The sequence below is a fragment of the Amphiprion ocellaris genome, chromosome 7 (genome assembly GCF_022539595.1).
Source record: "Amphiprion ocellaris isolate individual 3 ecotype Okinawa chromosome 7, ASM2253959v1, whole genome shotgun sequence".
NCBI lineage: Eukaryota > Metazoa > Chordata > Actinopteri > Pomacentridae > Amphiprion > Amphiprion ocellaris.
This window is the reverse complement of record NC_072772.1, coordinates 38,847,827-38,874,826: the sequence shown is the minus strand read 5'-3', so window position 1 is coordinate 38,874,826 and position 27,000 is coordinate 38,847,827. Positions and strand designations below refer to the sequence as shown.

Here is a 27,000-nt window from a genome sequence, read left to right as displayed (position 1 = left end):
CTCCCTCCAGCAGGCGGCGCTTCGCTCAGTGTCGTCACCGGAAGTGCGCCGCTCTCAGCTCCGTTTCACAGATTTTTCAACCTTCGTCAAAAATCTCCACCGAACCAGCGGCACTTTCGGGCTGTAATTCAACTTAAAACGAATTTCTGTGCACAGAATGTTCTGGAATCCGGTTAAAGTGGAAGAAAAGACGTGGTTTCTGTGAAAGTTTCGCTAAATTTACGGCTTCCGGCGGGAAATTTGATGGTTAAAGTTGACGTCGGTGTAACGAGGATTAGTGTTGACCGACCGAACATGTGCTGAGGTGAGAAACTTTTAGCTTGAGGCTGCTGCTAATAAAGGTTCCTGATGTTAGTCCTGTTCATGTCAGTGTGCTGTATAACAGTCAGTTAATTAATCAATCAATCGATCAATCAATCAATCAATCAATCAATCAATCAATCAATCAATCAATCAGTTAATCAGTGAAACTTTATTCATAAAAGCTTTTCTAAACACATCAGATGTTCAAATCACACATCGGCAGTAAAACAGTGAATTAATATGTGATGACTTCACATGATGATCAGAAAAACAATAAAAACATCACAAAAATGAATTCAATATATCAAAACGTTAAAAAAGTTAATAACATTAATTACAGAAATTAATAATGAGGATAAAAAATAAACTATGTTGTTTTTTTTCTAATTTCACTGTTTATTTTTTCAGCTGATCAATAGATTTTTTGTTGTCAACAAAAATGACAGAATGTTCAGAAAAGAGGTCTTCAGTATTTTAGTTTTTCAGTTCTAACAAACAGGATGAAACCTGAGGACAAGAAATAAATATGAACATCCAGCTTTCATTTATCTCATTGTTTATTTACATTTCAGACATTTAGCATGATTTAATGATAATAAATTAATAATACATTTTATTTGTTATGCACTTTTCATTTAGGCAAAATCTAAAAATGCTACATTTAAGATATAAAACGGATAAAAACAAAAAATCAGATAAAGTAACAATAAAAATAGAAACTTCAGGGTTAGGGTTAATTAAAAGCTTTATTAAACAGAAGCTGTTTAAGCCTTTTTTAAAAACATCCGCTGTTTGTGGAGCTCTCAGGAGGTGAGGAGGACTTCTGAAGGTTCTGTCTCTGGTCCAGAGTTTGGTTCTGGGCAGGAGGAGGAGGTGGCAGTTATTAGTGGAGGTTTATTTCTGATGATTGGTGACAGATGAGTTCTTTACGGTAATCCTGAGCATTGCCATGAATGCACTGATAGGTGAGAAGAGTGATTTTGTAGTGAATTCTGGAGGATATGGGGAGCCAGAGGAGTGAACGGAGGATGCTGTGATGTGGTTTTCATCAGGATCCTAGCAGCTGTTCTGAATAATCTGGAGCTTCTGCAGCTCTTTTAGGGATCCCGATGAGAAGTAGTAGTAGTCCAGCCTGGAGGAGAGCTTGGAAGAGCTGGTGATTATTGGAGCGATATCTGCAGCTGTTTCTGAACCAATCATTTAAAGTTCATGTCTCTCTTCTCCAACAGATGCCTTCCTACAGCTTTCTGGATAACTTGGAGCTTTTTATCCGGACAGGAAAGTTTCCTGGAAATGCTTCAACAAGCTCAAAGAAAGTGACCAAAGCTGCCAGCAAACACTTCCTCTACAAAGGTAGTAAATGAGAACAGATTCCGCTGAGACAGCAGGTAGACACAGGTGAGACTTACCTCAACTTACCTGTATTTACCTGCTGTCTCATCACAATCTGCTGCTGAAGAAGGTCTGGAAGACTGAAAACAGTAAGTTAAGGCTGTAGTTCCCCCTCCTTCCACCAGATGGCTCTCTGTGGCGAACTTATCGAGGCCGCCTCCTCCGTGTCGTCAGGAGCGACGAGGAGGTTCGGGACATCCTGCTGCGTTACCATGACAACAACAACCACGCTGGCCGAGTTCGGATGGTGAAGGAGATCATGGTGAGTTCAGACAACAACAAAAGTTTAGACGTAAACAGCAAAAGTTTAAATGTAAACAGCAAAAGTTTAGATGTAAACAATGAAGGTTTAGATGTAAACAGTGAAGGTTTCCACAGCGATAAAGGGAGTTTGCTAAAAGCAGCTGGACTGTGCCGGTGGCGTCTCTTCTGTGTCCAGCTCTTGTATTATTGGGTCGGAGTGACGGAGGCCGTGAAGAAGTGGATCAAAGCCTGCACCGTCTGTCAGAACCGACCTCGCCCCGAACCTCTGGACCCGCCCGTCCACTTCTGCCTGGTTTACGGCTGCGATGCCTCCAGTTACGTTCACCCCGAGCTCAGCTTCCACAGGTCAGATTCCACGTTCACACCACGACTTCAACAGATCAGTTATCGGATTATTTCTAGATGGTTCCTGCTATCAGTTTCCTGCAGTTAACAGTTCATGCATGAAAATCAGTTTCAAGGAAAGGCATGAAAACGGCTAGTCATGGATAAAGGATAAAACTACATGTGGCCAATCATACTGTCAGAGCATCCAGGTGAGGTGCTGTACCTGTCTCATATACAACAGTCCTTATCTGTGATTAACAGGATTCTATTTGAATTGTTTTTATGGTTATTAAAATCAATAAGCACATTTTAAACGTACTAATAGAGTGAAAAGACCTAACAGTGAGAACTGGACAGATCAGTTCAGTTAAAATAAAATCTATTTCACTGCTAGTTAGAGCTGCCAGTATTTATTATTTTCTCTGTTTATGAATCTGTTGATTATTTTCTGTGTGAATCAATCAGCTGTTTTCGCTAAAATGTCTTGTTTCATCCAATGATATTCAGTTGTTTCTTAAGGAGTAGAAAAGAAACCCAAAAATATGCATATTTAAGAAGCTACAGTCTCAGAATTTTTGAGTTCTTTGACCTAAAACATTTCTCAAATCAAATAATCAGTTATCAGACCAGTTAGCAGTTAATTCAGTAGGGTTAGGGTTAGTAGGGTGATCACTAAATCACTAACCCTTCATTCAGTAGTTGATAATAAATCATCAACCCTAACCAGTGGAATGAAGCTCCTGTCTCCTCTTTGTGTCCACATCTTTAGCATAAACTACTTGAATTTAGGAAGACAGCTAAAGTAGAAAAGTTGGTGCTAACAGAAGTGATTGTCACATTTATCACATTTTAAATCCTAATCAAAAGCCTGAAAGTGTTGATGAGGAATGTTGAGCTGCAGCATTTTAAGCAGTTTAGCGACTCCTGAAGCTGAACAGACCAGCAGGTTTTAGTTGAAGCTACAGTAAAGTGCTGTCTGACCATCAGTAGCAGGAACTGTTGTACTTTCTAAAAAATAAACACCAAAGGGACGTATTTAATCAGAATTAAATGGGATCCAGGTTTCCAAAGGAGGCGGAGAGGCGGCGGACGTGGCTGGCGGTGGCTCAGAGGGACGAAGGTTCGCTCAGATCAAACTCCTACATCTGCTCACGACACTTTGACTCATCCTGCTTCAACCTGAGCGACGAAGGTCAACGGATGCTGTCATCAGACGCTGTACCGACCATCGTACCGCAAACTACTAAAGAGGACGAGGTGATACGATGCAGACACAGTTTACCTTTAAATGATGCACTCTGTACATACACCTGAACACCTGAACACAGGTTCTCTCTACAGCGACCAGTGTCTCCAGCCAGCATTAACTCAGGAGTTAAACCCAGATTACAGAGCAGTGATCTGATCTGAACTGACCAGAGTTCACCTCTAACCTCAAACAGATCAACTGGCTTCTTATGACCACATCATGGAACAAACCTGACCAACATGGACCAGAATCTAGACCAAGAACCAGAACAAGACCTCTATGGAGTCTGGATCAGGAACCCAACCCTCAAACAATCAGCCCGACCCCCGTAGATTAAGACTGTACCTCAGAGAGCAGCAACAGGAAGTTTTACATTTATTAAGACACTGAAAAAAGCAGAATGAATGTTGTGGATCGAGGAGTTTCTGCTGACTGAGAAAGACGGACACAGTTTGACCAAAGTCATTTTTAAACCTTGTCAGCAGCTGATTGGACATCGTCATAGAAACAGAGCTGACAGGTGCTCAGTCACACCTGTGGAATATATCATTTAAACCTGGAAATAATTTAAACATTCAATGTTTCTAAAGACTAAATTCTTCTTCCTAGTCTTCGTACTGCATATTTACATACTTAATTTGTGGACAAGCTCCAGGCCAGAGATGTATTTCTTAATCTGATGAATGATTGTGATTTCTGATATAACTGGACTCCAGACTGTCATCAGTACAGCTGCAGATACAACCTTTACCGTGTTGCATTGTGGGAGTGAATGATGACGGTTGGTCAGACGGTCTCTTCTCTTCCTGCCTCATGTGGAGAACAGTCAGGTTAACTTTACCGTGATCCAGTGATGAAACCATCTATATGTGAGGAGAGGGACTCACCTGTTCAGGTTACAGCAGAGATCTCCATCTAGTCAGTGAAGAAGAGAAAGTCCTGCATTCATTTTCTGCTCAAAGTGAAAAGGTTTTATCAGCACAGTGTTGTCACATTTATTGAATACCTGTTGAAGGTTTTAATGCTGATATAATGCTGGACGGTTTAATGAAACACTGCAGAATCTAATATTTTGAACTGTCCACAGAGCTCCGGCCATCCCATCAACACGACAACAGTGTCTATATTTAAATTCAAATACAGTTCGTCTGAAAAACTAAATGTTCCTAATTTGTTTAGATTTTCTCTTTAAAACAATCAAAAAGTAGCAGCAGGAACACAGTTGAAGTAGCGTTCTAACCTGAACAGAACCCGTGCCTACTGATAGAGGAGCTGCTCATGTGTTGTTCTTTGGTCTTCAGGTGGTTGTCCCTTCGGAGGATGAATTTCTTCCCTCCAACACCCTGGAAGACCTTCTGTCGATAGCTGCTGCTGCAGAAACCCCAGAATCCTCTGGTCCGGCCTTAGAAGCCCCAGTGGGGCTGCAGGAACACCAGTACTGCCTCCCAGCTCCTGATCCAGACTCCATGGAGGTCCAGACGGTGAGGGACCTCAAGAAGAGGAAGACCATCGTGGAGCCAAGCTTCTCCACTTACAACCATATTGCCAGGTAGACGACTTCCAGACAGGTGGCTGATTTTAATCTTCATTTCTCTGAGTGTGCTGTTTGTTCTGCAGGTATCTGAGCCACCGAGTCTTACCTCTGCAGAGCAAGAGAAGCAGAGGGGCTTTAAAACGGATGTCCAAGCGCTTCGGCCTGATAGGTGAAAGCAAACAGTCCAACTCTCAACAAACACATGATGATGTTGAATTAGACTGAAATGCTTTAGAATCCTGTTTGTGTTTCAGACGGAGAGCTGATGTACACCAGAGTATCTCCACCTGTCAGAGTCCCACGCAGCAGAGAGGAGGTAAAGCAGCAAAGTACCGACTTTAACCCTGCTAGACCTAACCCTAACCCTCCTAACCTTACTAAACCTAACCCACGCAGCAGAGAGGAGGTAGAGTGCCAAAGTACCAACTTTAAATGAAAACTGTCGGGGTATTAGACAGTTTAAATGCAGACTGTCGGGGTATTAGTTTAAATACAGACTATTGGGATATTAGACAGTTTAAATGCAGACTGTTGGGGTATTAGTTTAAATACAGACTATCGGGGTATTAGACAGTTTAAATGCAGACTGTTGGGGTATTAGACAGTTTAAATGCAGACTGTTGGGGTATTAGTTTAAATACAGACTATCGGGGTATTAGACAGTTTAAATGCAGACTGTCGGGGTATTAGTTTAAATACAGACTATCGGGGTATTAGACAGTTTAAATGCAGGCTGTTGGGGTATTAGACAGTTTAAATGCAGACTGTTGGGGTATTAGACAGTTTAAATGCAGACTGTTGGGGTATTAGTTTAAATACAGACTATCGGGGTATTAGACAGTTTAAATGCAGACTGTTGGGGTATTAGACAGTTTAAATGCAGACTGTTGGGGTATTAGTTTAAATACAGACTATCGGGGTATTAGACAGTTTAAATGCAGACTGTCGGGGTATTAGTTTAAATACAGACTATCGGGGTATTAGACAGTTTAAATGCAGGCTGTTGGGGTATTAGACAGTTTAAATGCAGACTGTTGGGGTATTAGTTTAAATACAGACTATCGGGGTATTAGACAGTTTAAATGCAGACTGTCAGGGTATTCGTTTAAATACAGACTATCGGGGTATTAGACAGTTTAAATGCAGACTGTTGGGGTATTAGACAGTTTAAATGTAGACTGTTGGGGTATTAGTTTAAATACAGACTATCGGGGTATTAGACAGTTTAAATGCAGACTGTCGGGGTATTAGTTTAAATACAGACTATCGGGGTATTAGACAGTTTAAATGCAGACTGTTGGGGTATTAGACAGTTTAAATGCAGACTGTCGGGGTATTAGTTTAAATACAGACTATCGGGGTATTAGACAGTTTAAATGCAGACTGTTGGGGTATTAGACAGTTTAAATGCAGACTGTTGGGGTATTAGACAGTTTAAATGCAGACTGTCGGGGTATTAGACAGTTTAAATGAAGACACTCCCCTTTGATTCCAGGTAAACTCCATCCTGCAGCAGTTCCATGATAACCAGGGTCACTACGGTCAGGGAATCTGCCAGCGAGAGATCTCCAAACACTTCTACTGGGCCAGCATGAGCTGCGACTTATCCACCTGGATCTCCAGCTGCAACACCTGCCTCACCAGGAGCAAGAGAAAGTGGCTTCGCTGCAGCGTCATCAGCTGCAGCAACTGCTGCGGGCCGGTGGAGCGAGGCCTTGGACTCACCTTCCACAGGTAACACTGGGACTCACCTTCCGCAGGTAACACTGTGACTCACCTTCCACAGGTAGCTGGGACTCACCTTCCACAGGTAACTGGGACTCACCTTCCACAGGTAACACTGGGACTCACCTTCCGCAGGTAACACTGTGACTCACCTTCCACAGGTAGCTGGGACTCACCTTCCACAGGTAACTGGGACTCACCTTCCACAGGTAACACTGGGACTCACCTTCCGCAGGTAACACTGTGACTCACCTTCCACAGGTAACACTGGGACTCACCTTCCGCAGGTAACACTGGGACTCACCTTCCGCAGGTAACACTGGGACTCACCTTCCACAGGTAACACTGGGACTCACCTTCCACAGGTAACACTGGGACTCACCTTCCACAGGTAACACTGTGACTCACCTTCCACAGGTAACTGGGACTCACCTTCCACAGGTAACTGGGACTCACCTTCCACAGGTAACTGGGACTCACCTTCCGCAGGTAACACTGGGACTCACCTTCCACAGGTAACACTGGGACTCACCTTCCACAGGTAACACTGGGACTCACCTTCCACAGGTAACACTGTGACTCACCTTCCACAGGTAACTGGGACTCACCTTCCACAGGTAACACTGGGACTCACCTTCCACAGGTAACTGGGACTCACCTTCCACAGGTAACACTGGGACTCACCTTCCACAGGTAACTGGGACTCACCTTCCACAGGTAACACTGGGACTCACCTTGCACAGGTAACTGGGACTCACCTTCCACAGGTAACACTGGGACTCACCTTCCACAGGTAACTGGGACTCACCTTCCACAGGTAACACTGGGACTCACCATCCACAGGTAACACTGGGACTCACCTTCCGCAGGTAACACTGTGACTCACCTTCCACAGGTAGCTGGGACTCACCTTCCACAGGTAACTGGGACTCACCTTCCGCAGGTAACACTGGGACTCACCTTCCGCAGGTAACACTGGGACTCACCTTCCACAGGTAACACTGGGACTCACCTTCCACAGGTAACACTGGGACTCACCTTCCACAGGTAACACTGTGACTCACCTTCCACAGGTAACTGGGACTCACCTTCCACAGGTAACTGGGACTCACCTTCCACAGGTAACTGGGACTCACCTTCCGCAGGTAACACTGGGACTCACCTTCCGCAGGTAACACTGGGACTCACCTTCCACAGGTAACACTGGGACTCACCTTCCACAGGTAACACTGTGACTCACCTTCCACAGGTAACTGGGACTCACCTTCCACAGGTAACTGGGACTCACCTTCCACAGGTAACTGGGACTCACCTTCCACAGGTAACTGGGACTCACCTTCCACAGGTAACACTGGGACTCACCTTGCACAGGTAACTGGGACTCACCTTCCACAGGTAACACTGTGACTCACCTTCCACAGGTAACTGGGACTCACCTTCCACAGGTAACACTGGGATTCACCTTCCACAGGTAACTGGGACTCACCTTCCACAGGTAACACTGGGACTCACCTTCCACAGGTAACACTGGGACTCACCTTCCACAGGTAACACTGGGACTCACCTTCCACCGGTAACTCTCTGGAACCAGCTGAATGAAACAGGAACTGAAAGGATTTCTCGTCTCCAGTTTTGGTGATTTTCTCTTTCTACTACTTTCAGGTGTTTTCAGGGGTTTTCAGGTGTTTTCACTGGTTTTCAGGTGTTGTCTTTCTCAGCTGATGCTTCAGTTCATTTGTCCTCAACTTTGTTCCAAAATCTGAATGTTTTAGTTTAAATTAGTGTTAATTACCAGTGAACTGACGTCATGCAGGTAGAGAATATTTTAGTGATCTTTCCTCCTCAGATGAAGTCTTTTATTCATGATCTTTCCTCCTCAGATGAAGTCTTTTATTCGTGATCTTTCCTGTGTATAATGATACTGTAGTGTGTAAATCTTAATTTTAAATTTATTTAGGTCATTATATAATTGTAAAATATTGTAGATTCATAACCTGAGTATTTAAACTTGTTTGGTAAATTCAGAAAGTTGGTCTTATTTCTGTGGTAAAAACACTTTGACTCCATGTCTGTTGTTTGAAATGTTTTGAATTAATAACTTATATTTGATATCAATGAGCATCTTCTTCTACTTCTGTCGACTGAATGTGTCCAGTGTGAGACTCTTTATGCTCTTTTACTGTCAAACTGTCAGTCAGGACTGAGTAAAGTGAATCAGGTGATGTGTTTTCTCCTGCTGGTTTCTGTTCCGGGCTGCACATTGGCGTAGTGGTTAGCACTTTCGCCTTGCAGCGAGAAGGTCCCTGGTTCGCGTCCCGGCTTTCCCGGGATCTTTCTGCATGGAGTTTGCATGTTCTCCCTGTGAATGCGTGGGTTTTCTCCGGGTACTCCGGCTTCCTCCCACAGTCCAAAAATATGCTGAGGTTAATTGATCATTCTAAATTGCCCGTAGGTGTGAATGTGAGAGTGATTGTTTGTCTCTGTATGTAGCCCTGTGACAGACTGGTGACCTGTCTAGGGTGTCCCCTGCCTTCACCTGAGTCAGCTGGGATAGACTCCAGCCCCCCCATGACCCTAGTGAGGATTAAGCGGTGTATAGATAATGGATGGATGGATGGGTTTCTGTTCCGTAGGTTTCCTCTCCATGACGCCGCCCTGCTGGCTCGCTGGCTGAAGGCCGTCGGACGTTCTAACTGGCTTCCTCGGCTGCGGTCGTCCGTCTGTTCCACTCATTTCACTGAGGACTGCTTGGACCGGCGTGGGGAGAAGGTGGTCCTCCGTCCAGATGCTGTTCCTACCCTCATGGTCCACGGAGACTCGGTGAGACGCAGCAGATTCTGAGGTAAGCGGTAAAAAGCAGCATTTCAACCGCCTGTGTTTCATCCACAGATGACATCCAGAGGTCAGAACCAGCCTGCAGGACAGGAGGAGGTGAGTTTATGTTCATGAGATGATTCACGGCCTCCATTAAGCCTGATGACGCTAACACCTGCTCGTATCTACTCCTCAGGCCTTCTTTGCCAAATACGACGCCGTGGAGCTTTACCTGAGCAGACGCACCTATCCGCCCGGACTGAGCTACGTGGAGAAGAACACCTTCAGGAGGTTCTGCAAGAAATTCACCATGAAAGGTTCCAACACTTGGGAGCTGAAAATACTGCAGTTCTGAAGCTTTTTCTGACTCATACCAGCCAGACAGGAACAAACACTAGTTTCTCTGTTGTCCTCTGTTCCATGTTTTGTGTATTTAACGAAATATGATTTTTTTATTTTTATATATATATATATATATATATATATATATATATATATATATATATATATATATATATATATATATATATATATATATACAGATAAAGTTATTTAAATAGTTACTTATTTACTTTTAATAGTTTCTACGTTGTCCTCTGCTCCATATTCAGTGTGTTTAACAGTTTGCTGTTTGACTGCTAGTCCAGATCCATCAGAGCTACAGCTCTGTTCTGGACTTCCTGACTCTCAGCTCATATCTGCTGATGTTTCAGACGACAAGCTTCACTCCACCAGAGGAGATCGACTGCGTTTGGTTCTGAGGAGTCGGCAGCAGGTTGAAGCCGCTCTGACCGATTACCATGACGAGCTCAATCACCTGGACGTCAACAAATGTCTGCGGCTGCTCAACGAGAGGTGGGTCGGCTTCACCCCAGAGGTTAGGGTTAAACATCTATTTCAGCTCTGACCTCACATTTGTCCTTTGATCTCATGTCTGTCCTCTGACCTCACGTCTGTCCTGTGACATCACGTCTGTCCTCTGACATGACGTCTGTCCTCTGACCTCACGTCTGTCCTCTGACATCACATCTGTCCTCTGACATGACGTCTGTCCTCTGACCTCACGTCTGTCCTGTGACATCACGTCTGTCCTCTCACCTCACGTCTGTCCTGTGACATCACGTCTGTCCTCTGACCTCACGTCTGTCCTGTGACATGACGTCTGTCCTGTGACCTCACGTCTGTCCTCTGACCTCACGTCTGTCCTGTGACATCACGCCTGTCCTCTGACATGACGTCTGTCCTCTGACCTCACGTCTGTCCTCTGACATCACGTCTGTCCTCTGACATCACGTCTGTCCTCTGACCTCATGTCTGTCCTGTGACATCACGTCTGTCCTCTCACCTCACGTCTGTCCTGTGACATCACGTCTGTCCTCTGACATGACGTCTGTCCTCTGACATCACGTCTGTCCTCTCACCTCACGTCTGTCCTGTGACATCACGTCTGTCCTCTGACATCACGTCTGTCCTCTGACCTCATGTCTGTCCTCTGACATGACGTCTGTCCTCTGACCTCACGTCTGTCCTGTGACATCACGTCTGTCCTCTGACCTCACGTCTGTCCTCTGACATCACATCTGTCCTCTGACATCACGTCTGTCCTCTGACCTCACGTCTGTCCTGTGACATCACGTCTGTCCTCTCACCTCACGTCTGTCCTGTGACATCACGTCTGTCCTCTGACCTCACGTCTGTCCTGTGACATGACGTCAGTCCTGTGACATCACGTCTGTCCTCTGACCTCACGTCTGTCCTGTGACATCACGTCTGTCCTCTGACATCACGTCTGTCCTCTGACATGACGTCTGTCCTCTGACCTCACGTCTGTCCTCTGACCTCACGTCTGTCCTGTGACATCACGTCTGTCCTCTGACCTCACGTCTGTCCTGTGACATCACGTCTGTCCTCTCACCTCACGTCTGTCCTCTCACCTCACGTCTGTCCTGTGACATCACGTCTGTCCTCTGACATCACGTCTGTCCTCTCACCTCACGTCTGTCCTCTCACCTCACGTCTGTCCTGTGACATCACGTCTGTCCTCTGACCTCACGTCTGTCCTGTGACATCACGTCTGTCCTCTGACATCACGTCTGTCCTCTGACCTCATGTCTGTCCTCTGACATGACGTCTGTCCTCTGACCTCACGTCTGTCCTGTGACATCACGTCTGTCCTCTGACCTCACGTCTGTCCTCTGACATCACGTCTGTCCTCTGACATCACGTCTGTCCTCTGACCTCACGTCTGTCCTGTGACATCACGTCTGTCCTCTCACCTCACGTCTGTCCTGTGACATCACGTCTGTCCTCTCACCTCACGTCTGTCCTGTGACATGACGTCTGTCCTGTGACATCACGTCTGTCCTCTCACCTCACGTCTGTCCTGTGACATGACGTCTGTCCTGTGACATCACGTCTGTCCTCTGACCTCACGTCTGTCCTGTGACATGACGTCTGTCCTGTGACATCACGTCTGTCCTCTGACATCACGTCTGTCCTCTGACCTCACGTCTGTCCTGTGACATCACGTCTGTCCTCTGACATCACGTCTGTCCTCTGACCTCACGTCTGTCCTGTGACATCACGTCTGTCCTCTCACCTCACGTCTGTCCTGTGACATCACGTCTGTCCTCTGACATGACGTCTGTCCTCTGACATCACGTCTGTCCTCTCACCTCACGTCTGTCCTGTGACATGACGTCTGTCCTCTGACATCACGTCTATCCTCTGACATCACGTCTGTCCTCTGACATCACGTCTGTCCTCTGACCTCACGTCTGTCCTCGGACATCACGTCTGTCCTCTGACCTCAAGTCTATCCTCTGACATGACGTCTGTCCTCTGACATGACGTCTGTCCTCTGACATCACGTCTGTCCTCTGACCTCACGTCTGTCCTCGGACATCACGTCTGTCCTCTGACCTCAAGTCTATCCTCTGACATGACGTCTGTCCTCTGACATGACGTCTGTCCTCTGACATCACGTGTGTCCTCTGACCTCACGTCTGTCCTGTGACATCACGTCTGTCCTCTGACCTCACGTCTGTCCTCTGACATGACGTCTGTCCTCTGACATGACGTCTGTCCTCTGACATGACGTCTGTCCTCTGACATCACGTCTGTCCTCTGACCTCACGTCTGTCCTCGGACATCACGTCTGTCCTCTGACCTCAAGTCTATCCTCTGACATGACGTCTGTCCTCTGACATGACGTCTGTCCTCTGACATGACGTCTGTCCTCTGACATCACGTCTGTCCTCTGACCTCACGTCTGTCCTCGGACATCACGTCTGTCCTCTGACCTCAAGTCTATCCTCTGACATGACGTCTGTCCTCTGACATGACGTCTGTCCTCTGACATGACGTCTGTCCTCTGACATCACGTCTGTCCTCTGACCTCACGTCTGTCCTGTGACATCACGTCTGTCCTCTGACCTCACGTCTGTCCTCTGACATGACGTCTGTCCTCTGACATGACGTCTGTCCTCTGACATCACGTCTGTCCTCTGACATGACGTCTGTCCTCTGACCTCACGTCTGTCCTCTGACCTCACGTCTGTCCCCTGACCTCATGTCTGCTCTCTGACAGGTATTTCTGGAAAACCATGAAATCGGATGTGATCCAGTGGATCGACGGCTGCTTCCAGTGCAGCAGGAAGAAGAACCCGGAGACGCTGCTGCACGCGCTCAGATCTCCTCCAATCAGCAGGTTCCTTTTATTACCTCATAATGATGCACCAGAATAAAAGGCTGCAGGACTTTTTCTGTCAAATGAAAGAGTCTTTGTTTGTGCTTTAACTCTCAGTAACAGAAACTGAACTTTGGTTCTTTAATTGGAGCTGTGTAGCTCTGGAGCTCGTATTTCAGTTATTAGTTCTATATTTTCAGTATTTCAACCTTTAATACAGCTGTTTCTACAGTCATCTGTTTAACATTTTTATAGTTTATTAATAACTTTACTTTTAGCAGCTTATCTATTTTTATAGCTTCTATTTCAACAGTTTCATCATTTATTTGAATATTTCAGTCAGTTGTTTAGTTCTGTCCAGCTTTTTCTACCATGTTTAAGCTCTTTGGACTTTAACTTTAAGTTAATTAATCATTTGTGGATTTGCTAACTGTTTATTTGCTGCTTTTAGTAATTTCTTTGATCGAGTACATTCCGATCTTCCATCTAATTCTGCATTGTTTTTAGCTAACATGTTAACTTCAGTCAGTTCCTCTGTGATAATCTATTTCACTGTTAACAACCTTTTCATTGCATTTTTTCCTCATTTTTTAAACAATGCACAAGAATACACAAAAAGCTCAGGATGAATTTTAGATGCTGCAAAAAACCCTCATCTTTTATATTTTACTTTGGCTTCATGATTTTTCTGGTTCAGAAACAGTTTCATAACGCCGAGGCCAGAATAGAACAAACGCTGTAGAAGTTTAATCCCAGAGACATTAGAAGCTGATAATTCCAGTAGAACTGGTTTATCAGTGGGGGGTTAACTGGTCCTGTGGTTTCACTGTGGTTCTCTGTTCATGTTGACAGCGTCAAAGACGACCAGACCGATGATGCTGATGAAGGAGAGAACAGTGAAGGAGACAGCGAACGGCTGAATTCAGACACAGAGGTCAGGTAGACTTCCATCCATTATCTATACACCGCTTAATCCTCACTAGGGTCATGGGGGGGCTGGAGTCTATCCCAGCTGACTCAGGTGAAGGCAGGGGACACCCTAGACAGGTCACCAGTCTGTCACAGGGCTACATACAGAGACAAACAATCACTCTCACATTCACACCTACGGGCAATTTAGAATGATCAATTAACCTCAGCATATTTTTGGACTGTGGGAGGAAGCCAGAGTACCTGGAGAAAACCCACGCATGCACAGGGAGAACATGCAAACTCCATGCAGAAAGATCCCGGGAAAGCCGGGACGCGAACCAGGGATCTTCTAGCTGCAAGGAGAAAGTGCTAACCACTACGCCACTGTGCAGCCCGTCAGGTAGACTTATTTATATATATTTATATATGCTATTTTATATATATATATATATATGTATATATATATATATATATATATATATATATATATATATATATATATATATATATATATATATATATATATATATATGTTCAATTCAATTTTACTGACATAGCACAGATTCACAGCATCTCAAAGAGAAGTACTGAAGTTCCATGAAGTACAGACCTGATAAATTACAGACCTGATAAACTACAGACCTGATAAATTACAGCTCGCTTTGTGTTGAATTTTGGTTTTATTTTTTGTAAATAACTTTTGTAACTTGATCAGTTTTCCTGCCTGTTTTTTCTTTATTCATTTGTTCCCCCCCTCATCCCTTCACTCAGAGATGGAACTAAACACACACACACACACACACACACACACACACACACACACACACACACACACACACAGACACAGACTGATGTTTCTCTGTCTGTCAGTTTTTTGCTGCTGACTTTCCTATAAAACCTCTTTGGTGGAAACCAGCAGTTCCTCTACAGGAGAATCCCTGGAACAGACTGGGTGTGATTTGTTGTGTTTTTGTTGTGTTATCAGGCAGGGTGTTGGTTGGTTTTCTGCTGTGTAACTTGGAACTTGTAACTGTGTAAATTCATCAGTGATCATTTGTGTAAATCAGCTCCTAGAACTAGTTCCTCCTTTAGAATGAGGATGTTTCAGTTGGAAGTGATGAACAGATGAACTCATCGTCTCTCTCCAAGGATGGACCTTCAACCCCCATCAGCCCTCAGACCAGGATCCCCATCCTCCTCCACCTGAGAACTCCCATCAGCCTCCAGTCCAGGACTCCCAGCGCCCCCCTTGTTTCCAGACCATTGTCTGTCCAGAGCAGCTCTGAGAGCCACGTTCAGGTCCAGGATCCAGAAGAAGACCAGAGAGAATGCAGCAGCTCTCAGTGTGTCCGACCTGCTGCAGATCCTCCTCCAGAGAAAACTCACCGTCCAGGTGAACCACAGGCTCAGATCCCAGCACAGAACCGGTCCAGAGTTCAGCACCCAGCAGAGACCAGGAGAACCAGTGGTCTGGAGCCCGTCGTGGCCCCGAGTAACAAACCCTGGCCGGTCTTCACCATCGCTGGTAAAACCCTGGCAAAGACAGGAAGACCAGGTGCTGAGGTGGACAGGTAAGAACCCCCAGCAGGTGGAAGGTCCTGGACCTCCATGGAACCAGAACTACCACCAACTACTTCAGATGTTCTACTTTTCATTATGTGATTGATTAAAGGTGTGATGATGTGACTGATTAAAGGTGTGATCTGTTCCTGATTCTTTTTGTGTCTTTGTAGCTCGTCGGCGTTCCGGAGCTGCAGCAGGCTTCAGGCTCGGACCGTCATCCAGCAGTGCAGCTCGGCCAAGGTGAAGATCCGACCAGCTCTGGATGGAGGAGACGCTCAGTGGGCCGAGGTGGGAGTTCAGTCAGTAATCATCTCATCAATAGTCAGTCATCTCAGCAATAATCAATCACCTCATCGATAATCAATCATGTCATCAATAATCAATCACCAACAGTTCCAGGATCAGTCTGTTTCTCTCTCATGAATTCTATTTAAAGTAAAGCTAAATAAAATGAGATTCTCGGCTTTAAATGAAAACTGTGTTGATCTATTTTCTGAAAGTGTCCAGTTTTCCATTCAGACATGGATTAAACTGGAAAATGTCAGGAACGGTTCATTCTTTGGAATAACGATGAATAAAGGCCAGTCCAGCTGTGAACTCTGAACATTAAAACATCCGGAGAATTAATTTCATCATTTAAATGACCTGAAATCTGAACTCGAATGAAGGAGGAAAAATATGAATAATAATAAAGTGAGTGTAAAATAAGAAGTTTATTAATGAATGAATCCATAAATAAATGGAGTAAATTACAGAGGAATGGAATATTTGATATTTAAACCAGAAACAAAAACACAAGAAGTATTTAGAAACACATGAATGAATTCAAATGATGGAATATTCATGTTTTCTTCTAGTTTGACCGTTTGATCACTGGATTATTGATTATTAATCTAAACCTTGTTTCTGATCACTGGATTATTGATTAATCTAAACCTTGTTCTGTCAGATCCAGGAGGGAATCGTTGTCTACGTTTGTTTTTTCCACGGAGCCACTGAAAATGTCACATATCAGATGGGTGAGATTTTTCACCAAACACATTTTATTTAACCCTTGATCAGAGGAAAAGTGGGTTTTCCTGCGTGAATTCCAGAGATGTGCTGATCATTTTCTGGACATGAACTACTTATTCTTCCATTAGTTTCTGTTCTCAGTTATTTATGCAGAATATTTTCAACTATGGGCTCAGGTTTTTCACACAACAGAAAAAGACACCACAGATCAACCTGATGATTTTAAGAACCCACAAATTTACACAGAAAACCCAACAAATCCAAAGATTCAGCAAAGAATCGTGTCTGAACATGGAAGGACCCATGAAAGCAGTTTTTCTTCTGATTCTAAAGACTTTTAGGGTTGTAGCTCCTCTTTTCTTCTCTGCAGCCTCAGATTGGTCTTCAGCTGTTGTCCTAAAAACCAGGAATAATAAAGAAATGCTGTAACTCAGCTGGTAACAGAGACAACACCACCACCATCAGGTCAAACTACAACATTACAGCACTACCAGAACACTGTTAAAGACCGTCTTCACCCTGGGAGAGTTCAGCTAAAGGAAATGAATAAATTCTAGTAGGGTTAGAGTTAAGTTGGGTTGTAGGGTTTAGTACAGTCTCGGGTTATTGTGATTTCCTTGTTTTAATCTGTTTAAGTTCATCCAGCTTCCATGTTGGGTTGTAGGGTTAAGTTGTAGGGTTGGGTTGTAGGGTTTGAGACACTCTCAGGTTCCTATGATTTCATTCTTCAGTCTGTTTAAGTTCATCCAGCTTCCATGTTTTTGCTCCAACAGCCAACAGTCTGATGAACACCAAGTTCTTCCGGAGGGACCGTGGACACTCGGTGTCGCTGCTCGACCTCCCCGGCAGCGTTCTGTTGGTCCCCCAGGACTCGCTGCTGGCCGAGCCGCCGGTCCGGAGGAGGATCCGGTTCAGAGGCGGCTGTGAGCTCTGGAGAGCCGCTCAGCTGCTGTCCGGCCTGGCGTCGGCCTGCAGGGAGCTCATGGCAGCCTCCAACAAATGCACCGAGGCGGGAGTGAAGGTGGAGCAAGGCGTCTACGGACAGAAACAGGAGATGGTCCTAAAGGCCGAGGAGCCGCTGACGCTGCTGCTGGACTTCTGAGCTTCAGCAGCTTCTGGAGAACAAACGGGAGCTTGTCGGGTTCCAGCTTTCAGGTGAACTCATCCTTACAAAGTTTCCACAGATTGAAGTTTTTAGACAGAACGAGCTAAAATCCCAGATGATTTTATCTGCAGTGCTGAGATAAAAACTGTCATCAAATAAATAATAATAAATAAAAGAACACAATAAAATACAATAAAAGCCAGAGAGATGGAGCTGGAAGGTATTTTGTGAATTTGTACTTCTTGAAGATCAGTTATTGTGTTTTTTTCGTAAAAGCACCGAGATGCAGGACAGACTGACAGCTGGGTTAATTTCATCACTTTAATTGTCCATATTTTACATCTAATTTCCTGGAATTTCAGGAAAGAAATGGATGTCTTTAGTGAGTGGAGGAGACATTCCTGTTCTTATTCAAAGAAAAAACTAACCTCTGTTTTTAGGAAAGTGTACGATGTGTTCACTGACTTACTGATAACCACAAATATCACAATAATATAATATAATATAATATAATATAATATAATATAATATAATATAATGATCTGAGTCTGTTAATTCACACACTTACTGATCCAACAACATCAGGAGGAAACATCTGGAGAACCTGTTGGAAATGAGGGTGTTAGTGAGAAAGATTGAGTCTGTCAGAGACCTCAGGATGTCTGAATGCTTCCTCTGGCTTTTCTGACCCACAATCCTCTGCAGCAGAACAGATGATGTCACCGTGTCTGAAAACAGAAAAACTACAGATTTCCTTCTGGTTTCCTGACAGACAGCAGCAGATGGAGATGATCAGAGTCCTGAGCAGCAGTGGACTGAGATCACCCAATCACAGAAGAAAATCTTTATTTTGTTCAGCCAATAGGAAACTAGCACCACTTCTAACCTCTGATTGGATGGGCAGACTGCAGTCAACCTCTCAGAGCTTCCAATGGTAGTAAAAGTGCAAAGAGAAATCCCAGGAGCTGCTGTTCCTCCTGTACTGATGGAACGCGAGTCTAGTGAGTAGTTTGACTTTATTATGCCTGTTGATGTCAGAATCATCCAGAAGCTCTGATATCAGACCTGAAAACATTTATTTTAACCCTGACCCAGTGGTTCCACTGAATGCAGAGGCTGCACTTTGTTCTAGTAGCTGCAGTACAGACAGTAAACCAAAAGATGATTTAGAACACAGAGGACAGGCGGAGACACTAAACCCAAAATGTTCTTCTAGAAAAACCAAGAAAGAACTGAAACCACATGTTTTAAATGTTTTGTCAGCTGAGTTCACATCAGGAGACAGAAATCCTCCCAGTTTGGTTTCCTTGTTAAAGTTTCCACCTTTACTGGTTTAAAGTCTGTGTGGACTGAACGTTTTAATTTCTACAGCAGCTAGAACTGCTCTGTAGTCAAGAGACCCAGAAATTCAACTTGAATAAATACGAGGCTTTAAAGAAATCATGTTCGGCTACAGAGGAGTCGGACTGGAACCGATCAAAGCGTCTCCATAAGAATTAAAGGAGCAGAGAAACAAAATACAGAAAATAGACCAAATGTTGAAGTTTCACTTCATGACTTTTAACAGTTTTTAATAAATGGTAACCTTTAAAATGATAAAATCAACAATTTTAAAGTTTCTTTTTTCATGACTGCAGAGTTTCTACAGCTTCTGTGTTTGTAGCTGCAGTCAGACTGAACATAAATATGGCAGAAACAAACCACCTGAACAGTGATTTCATCAGATGATTCGACTACTGGAAGCTCATAAACCAGCTCTGGCTGCTCTCATCAGTCTCTGGTGTTCATTTATCAGGAGAAACGTTCTACATCAGCGACCTTCTCAGTCCAACACTGAGCCTGTTTTACACAGTTTGGTTTCTTCTTCATCACACTTTATAGTTTATTCATATAAAGGGTTTAAGAGAATTAAATTTAAACATAAACTCGTCCTAACAAGACATTAACTGGATCTGTGACCCAACAGGAAGTCAATCAGCTCTGACATGTTTTCATTCATGCTGTTCCACTGGTGAAGAAAATATTCAGTGAAGGATTTGTTTGAATATTTTACCCACTTAGAGCCAGCTGAGCGAACATCTGAACCACTGCTGGACCTTCAGGCTCTTCTGAACATCTGAACCACTGCTGGACCTTCAGGCTCTTCTGAACATCTGAACCACTGCTGGACCTTCAGGCTCTTCTGAACATCTGAACCACTGCTGGACCTTCAGGCTCTTCTTCTGAACATCTGAACCACTGCTGGACCTTCAGGCTCTTCTTCTGAACATCTGAACCACTGCTGGACCTTCAGGCTCTTCTTCTGAACATCTGAACCACTGCTGGACCTTCAGGCTCTTCTGAACATCTGAACCACTGCTGGACCTTCAGGCTCTTCTTCTGAACATCTGAACCACTGCTGGACCTTCAGGCTCTTCTTCTGAACATCTGAACCACTGCTGGACCTTCAGGCTCTTCTTCTGAACATCTGAACCACTGCTGGACCTTCAGGCTCTTCTTCTGAACATCTGAACCACTGCTGGACCTTCAGGCTCTTCTGAACATCTGAACCACTGCTGGACCTTCAGGCTCTTCTTCTGAACATCTGAACCACTGCTGGACCTTCAGGCTCTTCTTCTGAACATCTGAACCACTGCTGGACCTTCAGGCTCTTCTTCTGAACATCTGAACCACTGCTGGACCTTCAGGCTCTTCTTCTGAACATCTGAACCACTGCTGGACCTTCAGGCTCTTCTTCTGAACATCTGAACCACTGCTGGACCTTCAGGCTCTTCTTCTGAACATCTGAACCACTGCTGGACCTTCAGGCTCTTCTTCTGAACATCTGAACCACTGCTGGACCTTCAGGCTCTTCTTCTGAACAACTGAACCACTGCTGGACCTTCAGGCTCTTCTTCTGAACATCTGAACCACTGCTGGACCTTCAGGCTCTTCTTCTGAACATCTGAACCACTGCTGGACCTTCAGGCTCTTCTTCTGAACATCTGAACCACTGCTGGACCTTCAGGCTCTTCTTCTGAACATCTGAACCACTGCTGGACCTTCAGGCTCTTCTTCTGAACATCTGAACCACTGCTGGACCTTCAGGCTCTTCTTCTGAACATCTGAACCACTGCTGGACCTTCAGGCTCTTCTTCTGAACATCTGAACCACTGCTGGACCTTCAGGCTCTTCTTCTGAACATCTGAACCACTGCTGGACCTTCAGGCTCTTCTTCTGAACATCTGAACCACTGCTGGACCTTCAGGCTCTTCTGAACATCTGAACCACTGCTGGACCTTCAGGCTCTTCTTCTGAACAACTGAACCACTGCTGGACCTTCAGGCTCTTCTGAACAACTGAACCACTGCTGGACCTTCAGGCTCTTCTTCTGAACATCTGAACCACTGCTGGACCTTCAGGCTCTTCTTCTGAACAACTGAACCACTGCTGGACCTTCAGGCTCTTCTTCTGAACAACTGAACCACTGCTGGACCTTCAGGCTCTTCTTCTGAACATCTGAACCACTGCTGGACCTTCAGGCTCTTCTTCTGAACATCTGAACCACTGCTGGACCTTCAGGCTCTTCTGAACAACTGAACCACTGCTGGACCTTCAGGCTCTTCTTCCCAGCACGCCATCCAACACCTCCTTCCTTCTAACCTTCCAGTCCCTGCAGGGACCAACAGTTTCTCTGATTCTTCTCGTCTTGGTGTCTCGTGGCTTCTGTTCCCGAGTCAAGGACCCGTCTTCTTCGTGCTCCTAGAAGCAGACTTGTTTTCCCAGCTGCTGTCGGCCACCTCAGTCTCCTTCCCAGACACAGTCGCATTCTTTCAGAGGGTTTCTCTGTCGCATGGCGGTGATGACGGTGATCCTGTTCTCGGAAAGCTGTCGAAGCTCGTCAATCAGCTCCCGGACGCAGGGACTGGGCCACGGGTGACCGTTGAGGTAGTCTCTGAGGATGAAAGATCGCTCCACCAGCAGCTCCAGCTGCACCAGGTGTCGCAGTCGGTGGAGGCTCAGCAGGTCCTTCTCTGGTTCCCGGCGGAAAAATCTGGGAGACAAGGCAGAGCAGACTTTAATAGTGGGAAACCAGCGTGAAACATCGGTGCAGTTCACATGAAAAGAAGAACTCTAAAAGTCTGTGAACTGCTGTCATGGCCCATAAACACACATGGACTTCACCTGGACTGTAGAAGTATCTTTGGAGCTCCAAGCAGCTTCCACAAGATGTGATTCCAACAGGAATCCTTTTAATGCTTCTGACTGACTGAAGCTCTTTTTACAAACTGCATTCTCATCCTTGGACACAGATTTTCCAAAGGTTGATGGTTTTCCTCACAGTCTGAGATTCAGCATCAGGGCAACACCTGGAACATCTATGTCCAGGAGAAGTCTCAACTGGATTCTCTATTATTTGCCAGATTTTCTCTTTTATAAATAAATCATTTGAGGAAATGACTATGAGATGATGAGGTCGACCGGTTCATGCAGTTTACTGTGAGATGCTGGATTCTTTACCGTATCCGTAGAGTCCTGAGTTCTGGGAACAGCATGGGGATCCGTCTGCAGAGGCTGCCGCTGGACCGGTTCTGTTCAATGTCCAGGTGCTCCAGTCCTGGGACTTTGGGTGCGATGGAGTCCATGTCCTTGAGCGTTATGGCGACTCGCAGCGTCAGCCTGGTCACGCTGGATGGGATGGTGGTGGTGTAGGTCGCCAGAGAGTTTCCACCTGATGGGAGAAAGAACAAGAAGCTGGTTTAGATCTGAAGCTTTTAGATCATCGATAAATAAAATCCTATGAAGTCCTTCTAGCTGTGTCACAGAAGATGTTCCTAAGTTCTCTCTGGAGTTGCAGGACTTCAGACTCCTGAACTCACCGATGATGGTGAGCATCTCCAGCTGCTTCAGAGGACTCAGCCACGACCGAAGGCGACAGGTGATGCCTTCTCTGATGTACCTGTACCGGACCGTCAGCGAGCGCAGCGACGTCAGACTCCTCAGAGCATTCTCTGGCAGGATGGTTTCTGGGTAATCCACCAGCTCCAGACTGGTCAGGGCCGGGCCGCCGTACCAGTCCGGTCCTACTGTACCAAAGAGTCTGGTTAGGGCAGTGTTTCTCAAATAGTGGGGCGCGCCCCCCTGGGGGGGCACAGAGGCATGTCATGGGGGGCGCAGGAGACCGGGAGGAAAAGGTTCTTCAACACGGAACTAATGAGCTGAACTATTGTTTTAACGTCAGCCTGTTTTTCGTGGCGTACAACAATACTGAAATTGTGCTGGCCTATAGACTGTATATGCCATAGATATAAAAAAAATATGAATAACAATGATCTTCTGTATATATCTATGGTATATGCACTGGCCGTTCAGACCCCGAAGTACAGACTCCAGAGAACGGGAGAACGCATCGTTAATGTGCAGTCGGAACACCAGCGTACTCGATCACGTCACGTACTCTGCTCATCTCCTCTGATTATTTTTACTAGCAATGTCAAACATACAGCCTGTGGGCCAAAACCGGCCCACCAGACGGTCCATTCGGGGGACTTTACAAATGATAAAACTTACAACAACATTAACTGTAAATTGCAAATTTGTAAAACTGTAAATTTAAAATAATTTCTAGAACTTGACAAGTTGTTCTGATCATGAAGTAAAATACTAGATTGTTCAGTTCCAGATACCTGTGACTGAATGTTTTGTGTTTTTGTAGATAAACTGTTATCTGGCAGTTACAATGCATGTGTAAATGATGAACTGAGGCATAATAGGCTACTGTTGAAACTGAACTTGTTTTCCTTAAGAAATTTCAGGTTCATAATATTTTGTAAAAAGATAGTTCATTAAATGTGAACATTTTCAGAATGTACTTTTTTTTTAACTAAAACAAAGGGGAAGAGTTGGAGTTGTGGTTATTTATAGGTTATTATGCTGTGATTTTACTGGTGGGGCCCACTGGAGATCAGATTGGATTTATGTGGTCCCTGGACTAAAATGAGACCCCTGATCTTTACTGTGAAAAACAACAAAATGGAATCAGATAAAATAACACAGCCCTGCATATTCACGTTTTAATATTAAAACAGTTTATATATATATATATATATATATATATATATATATATATATATATATATATATATATATATATATATATACGCACAAAGTTATTGGGGGGGCATGAAAGTTTTTTGTCCTGCGAAGGGGGGCCCGACAGAAAAAATTTGAGAACCACTGGGTTAGGGTAACTCTACCACCACTAGGACTGTCTAACTGGTCCCAGTTAAACCACTATGGACCTACCTGTCCTCTACCAACCTAGAACCTGTTTATTGTCTGATCTGAGGTGATTCAAAGAACCAAACACAGAACTAAAGTAACCCTACAAGGTGTAGAACCAGGTCAGAGACACCTGGACCAGAACCCACAGACAGGTGACCTCACCTGGCTGCTGCGGGTCCGAAGGGCTGAGGTAGTCGTCGGGCAGCGGCTCTGATGGCTCCCCCCTCATGCCCCAGGACAGGTGTTGCAGCTTGTTCAGGTGCAGCAGCAGGTTGTGGAAGACTCCGCGGGGCACCGGTCGCACCGTGTCCAGGCCGTAGCCCTCCCCCTGCTGGTGGAACAGCAGGTACCGCAGGTTGCCCAGGTGAGACACCGCGTTGATGAACTGCACCGTGCACGGCAGCCGGACGTTGCACACGCTCAGGTGAGTCAGCCGCTCCCGCAGCTGAGCGGTGACGCTCTGGCCGAGGATAGGCTCGTCCCAGGTGGCGTTCCTCACCCCCACGTCCCGGATCTCCGGGAAGCGGGCCAGGTGGTCCAGGTACTTCTCCTTGTACAGCCTTCCTCCGTCCACGAACACCACGGCGGTGAGCGTCGGCAGGAACTTGACGAGGCGCCGCCACTCCTTCCGCCGCAGGTGCCGCACCGCCACCCGGGTCAGCTTCCGGCGGAGCAGCGTGTCCCAGAAGCCGTAGGTGTAGCGGCGGAGGTCGGACAGGACGACAGTGTGGCCCCGCCACAGCGACGGGTGGTCCACCAGCTTCTTCAGGTGTCGGCAGCAGGTGCGCACGGTGTGCTTCTCCTCCGTGCTCAGGTAGCTGAACACGCACACCCAGAGCTCCGGGGGCAGCGGCGGCGGTCCGTCCATCGGTCAGTTAACGGCTAACGATCCGTCCACCGGTCAGTTAACGGCTAACGATCCGTCCACCGGTCAGTTAACGGCTAACGGTCCGTCCATCGGTCAGTTAACGGCTAACGATCCGTCCACCGGTCAGTTAACGGCTAACGATCCGTCCATCGGTCAGTTAACGGCTAACGGTCCGTCCACCGGTCAGTTAACGGCTAACGGTCCGTCCACCGGTCAGTTAACGGCTAACGGTCCGTCCACCGGTCAGTTAACGGCTAACGGTCCGTCCACCGGTCAGTTAACGGCTAACGATCCGTCCACCGGTCAATTAACGGCTAACGATCCGTCCACCGGTCAGTTAACGGCTAACGGAGCGGCCAGAGAACCGGGGAACCTCCGCTGTGTGACTGTGGAGCAGAGAATCCACACTTTGCCGGTTTGTCGCTGTTTACGTTACGACTCTTTCAGGAGCCGCTAACTGATGTTTACCGCAAACCGGCAGCGGCGTCGCGGCCTGATGATGTCATTTGTTTTCTTTAAATCTGTTAAAATAAAATCTTTAAAACGTAAAAAAATGAAGAAATTCTGCTTAAAATAGGAAATGAAATTATCAGTAAAGTAACTTTAATTCGTAAGAGTCTGACAGTTAGTTAGGTAAAGTTGGCAAGATATTCACAGATTCGGACTTCCGGCATCAATAACTCATGAGATATACGTTGTAAAAACATAAACAATGCCTCTTTCAAATCGCTGTAAGCTAGACAATGTGCTACGAGGCCAGTTTTATCAAAAGTCGCTGTCTTTCAAGTTGCAGAAATAGCACTGATGTCTATGAGCAGCCGGCTGTGCAACGAGTGAACAGGGACCGTCTGCAAATAGCAAAACCGCTGCAACAGTGAAGAGAGACAAATATTCAATTACTTAACTTTTATACACTGTAGTGTCACCAAATTTACTGCAGCCATCAATTGTCTCCTGCTGGTCATACTACAACTCTTGGTTTGACACTAAATAAAAAAAAATCTGAATTTTAAGGAATTTTTTATCATTTTATTAGTAATAAAATACAATAACTTCCCCCTTGTTTACTGTAGCGTCACCAAAATCATTTGAGCCTTCAATTGTCTCCTGCTGCTCATACTACAACTCTTGGTTTGAAACTAAATACAAAATCTGAATTTTAAGAAATTTTCATTATTTTAGTATTGTTTTAATAAATTCAATAACTTCACTCTTGTTTACTTTAGTGTCACCAAAATCACTGGAGCCTTCAATTGGCTTCTGCTGGTCATACTACAACACTTGGTTTGATATTAAGTACAAAATTTGAATTTTAAATAATTTTTATTGGTAATAAAATTCATTAACTTCACTCTTATGTACTGTAGTGTCACCAAACTCGCTGCTGCCATCAGTTGTCTCCTGACTGTCACAGTACAACCCTTGGTTTGATATTAAATAGAAAATCTGAATTTTAAGGAATTGTTATTGGTAATAAAATTCAATAACTTCACTCTTATACATTGTAGTGTTACCAAAATCACTGGAGCCATCAGTTGACTCCTGCTGGTCATACTACAACTCTTGGTTTGATATTAAATAAAAAAGTCTGAATTTTAAGGAATTTTTTTCTTATTTTCTTATTATTTTATTAGTAATAAAATTCAATAACTTCCCTCTTATGTACTGCAAAAAGATTACACTCTGTCTAACTCAGTTGGCTCCTGTTGATCATACTACAACTCTTGGTTTGATATTTAACTATTTTTCATGATTTTAAGGATTTTTTTTTTTTATTGGTAATGAAATTGTTGTTATATATCTCAAATATTTTTTGTTGTAACAGTTAAAAGTGGTCATCCATTTTTTTTTTTTGGTAGATTGTGTAACATTAACAACCAAAAGTAACTGAATTTTAATGATTTGGGTTGTTTATTGCCATGTGAAGATGTGCACACTATTTAGTGTGCATGCTTGTGTGTGAAGTTTAAGGATTATG

General features: G+C 44.9%; 2 protein-coding genes across 7 annotated transcripts; one reads left to right on the top strand and one right to left on the bottom strand.

Moving 5' to 3' along the window:
- The first annotated feature begins 117 nt into the window (after positions 1-117).
- Positions 118-20,079, top strand: LOC129349351 (uncharacterized). Of its 4 annotated transcripts, XR_008602334.1 has the most exons (21): positions 118-304; positions 1,533-1,656; positions 1,821-1,957; positions 2,135-2,304; positions 3,348-3,543; positions 4,837-5,084; positions 5,153-5,238; positions 5,324-5,385; positions 6,565-6,803; positions 9,428-9,614; positions 9,684-9,725; positions 9,805-9,925; positions 10,322-10,463; positions 13,198-13,317; positions 14,149-14,230; positions 15,358-15,779; positions 15,942-16,059; positions 16,721-16,790; positions 17,559-17,940; positions 18,663-18,891; positions 19,952-20,072. XR_008602334.1 is itself a non-coding variant. In XM_055012404.1 (19 exons), the coding sequence occupies exons 2-19, from the start codon at positions 1,533-1,535 to the stop codon at positions 17,885-17,887; spliced, it is 2,895 nt and encodes a 964-aa protein (XP_054868379.1). In that variant the 5' UTR covers positions 118-304; the 3' UTR covers positions 17,888-18,109. The 4 variants fall into 4 exon arrangements, 2 of the variants coding, with proteins under 2 accessions (XP_054868379.1, XP_054868380.1); XR_008602335.1 differs by lacking the exon at positions 18,663-18,891 and having other exon boundaries at positions 19,952-20,079; XM_055012404.1 differs by lacking the exons at positions 18,663-18,891; positions 19,952-20,072 and having other exon boundaries at positions 17,559-18,109.
- On the bottom strand, positions 19,429-25,479 carry LOC129349352 (uncharacterized). Of its 3 annotated transcripts, none has more exons than XM_055012406.1 (4): positions 24,317-25,473; positions 22,750-22,956; positions 22,391-22,601; positions 19,429-21,923 (listed from the first exon to the last, which is right to left on the bottom strand). In XM_055012406.1, exons 1-4 carry the CDS (start codon positions 25,020-25,022, stop codon positions 21,671-21,673), a joined length of 1,377 nt encoding a protein of 458 aa, XP_054868381.1. In that variant the 5' UTR covers positions 25,023-25,473; the 3' UTR covers positions 19,429-21,670. The 3 variants fall into 3 exon arrangements, with proteins under 3 accessions (XP_054868381.1, XP_054868382.1, XP_054868383.1); XM_055012407.1 differs by having other exon boundaries at positions 22,750-22,953; positions 24,317-25,470; XM_055012408.1 differs by having other exon boundaries at positions 21,780-22,601; positions 24,317-25,479.
- Between the last annotated feature and the right edge of the window lie 1,521 nt (positions 25,480-27,000).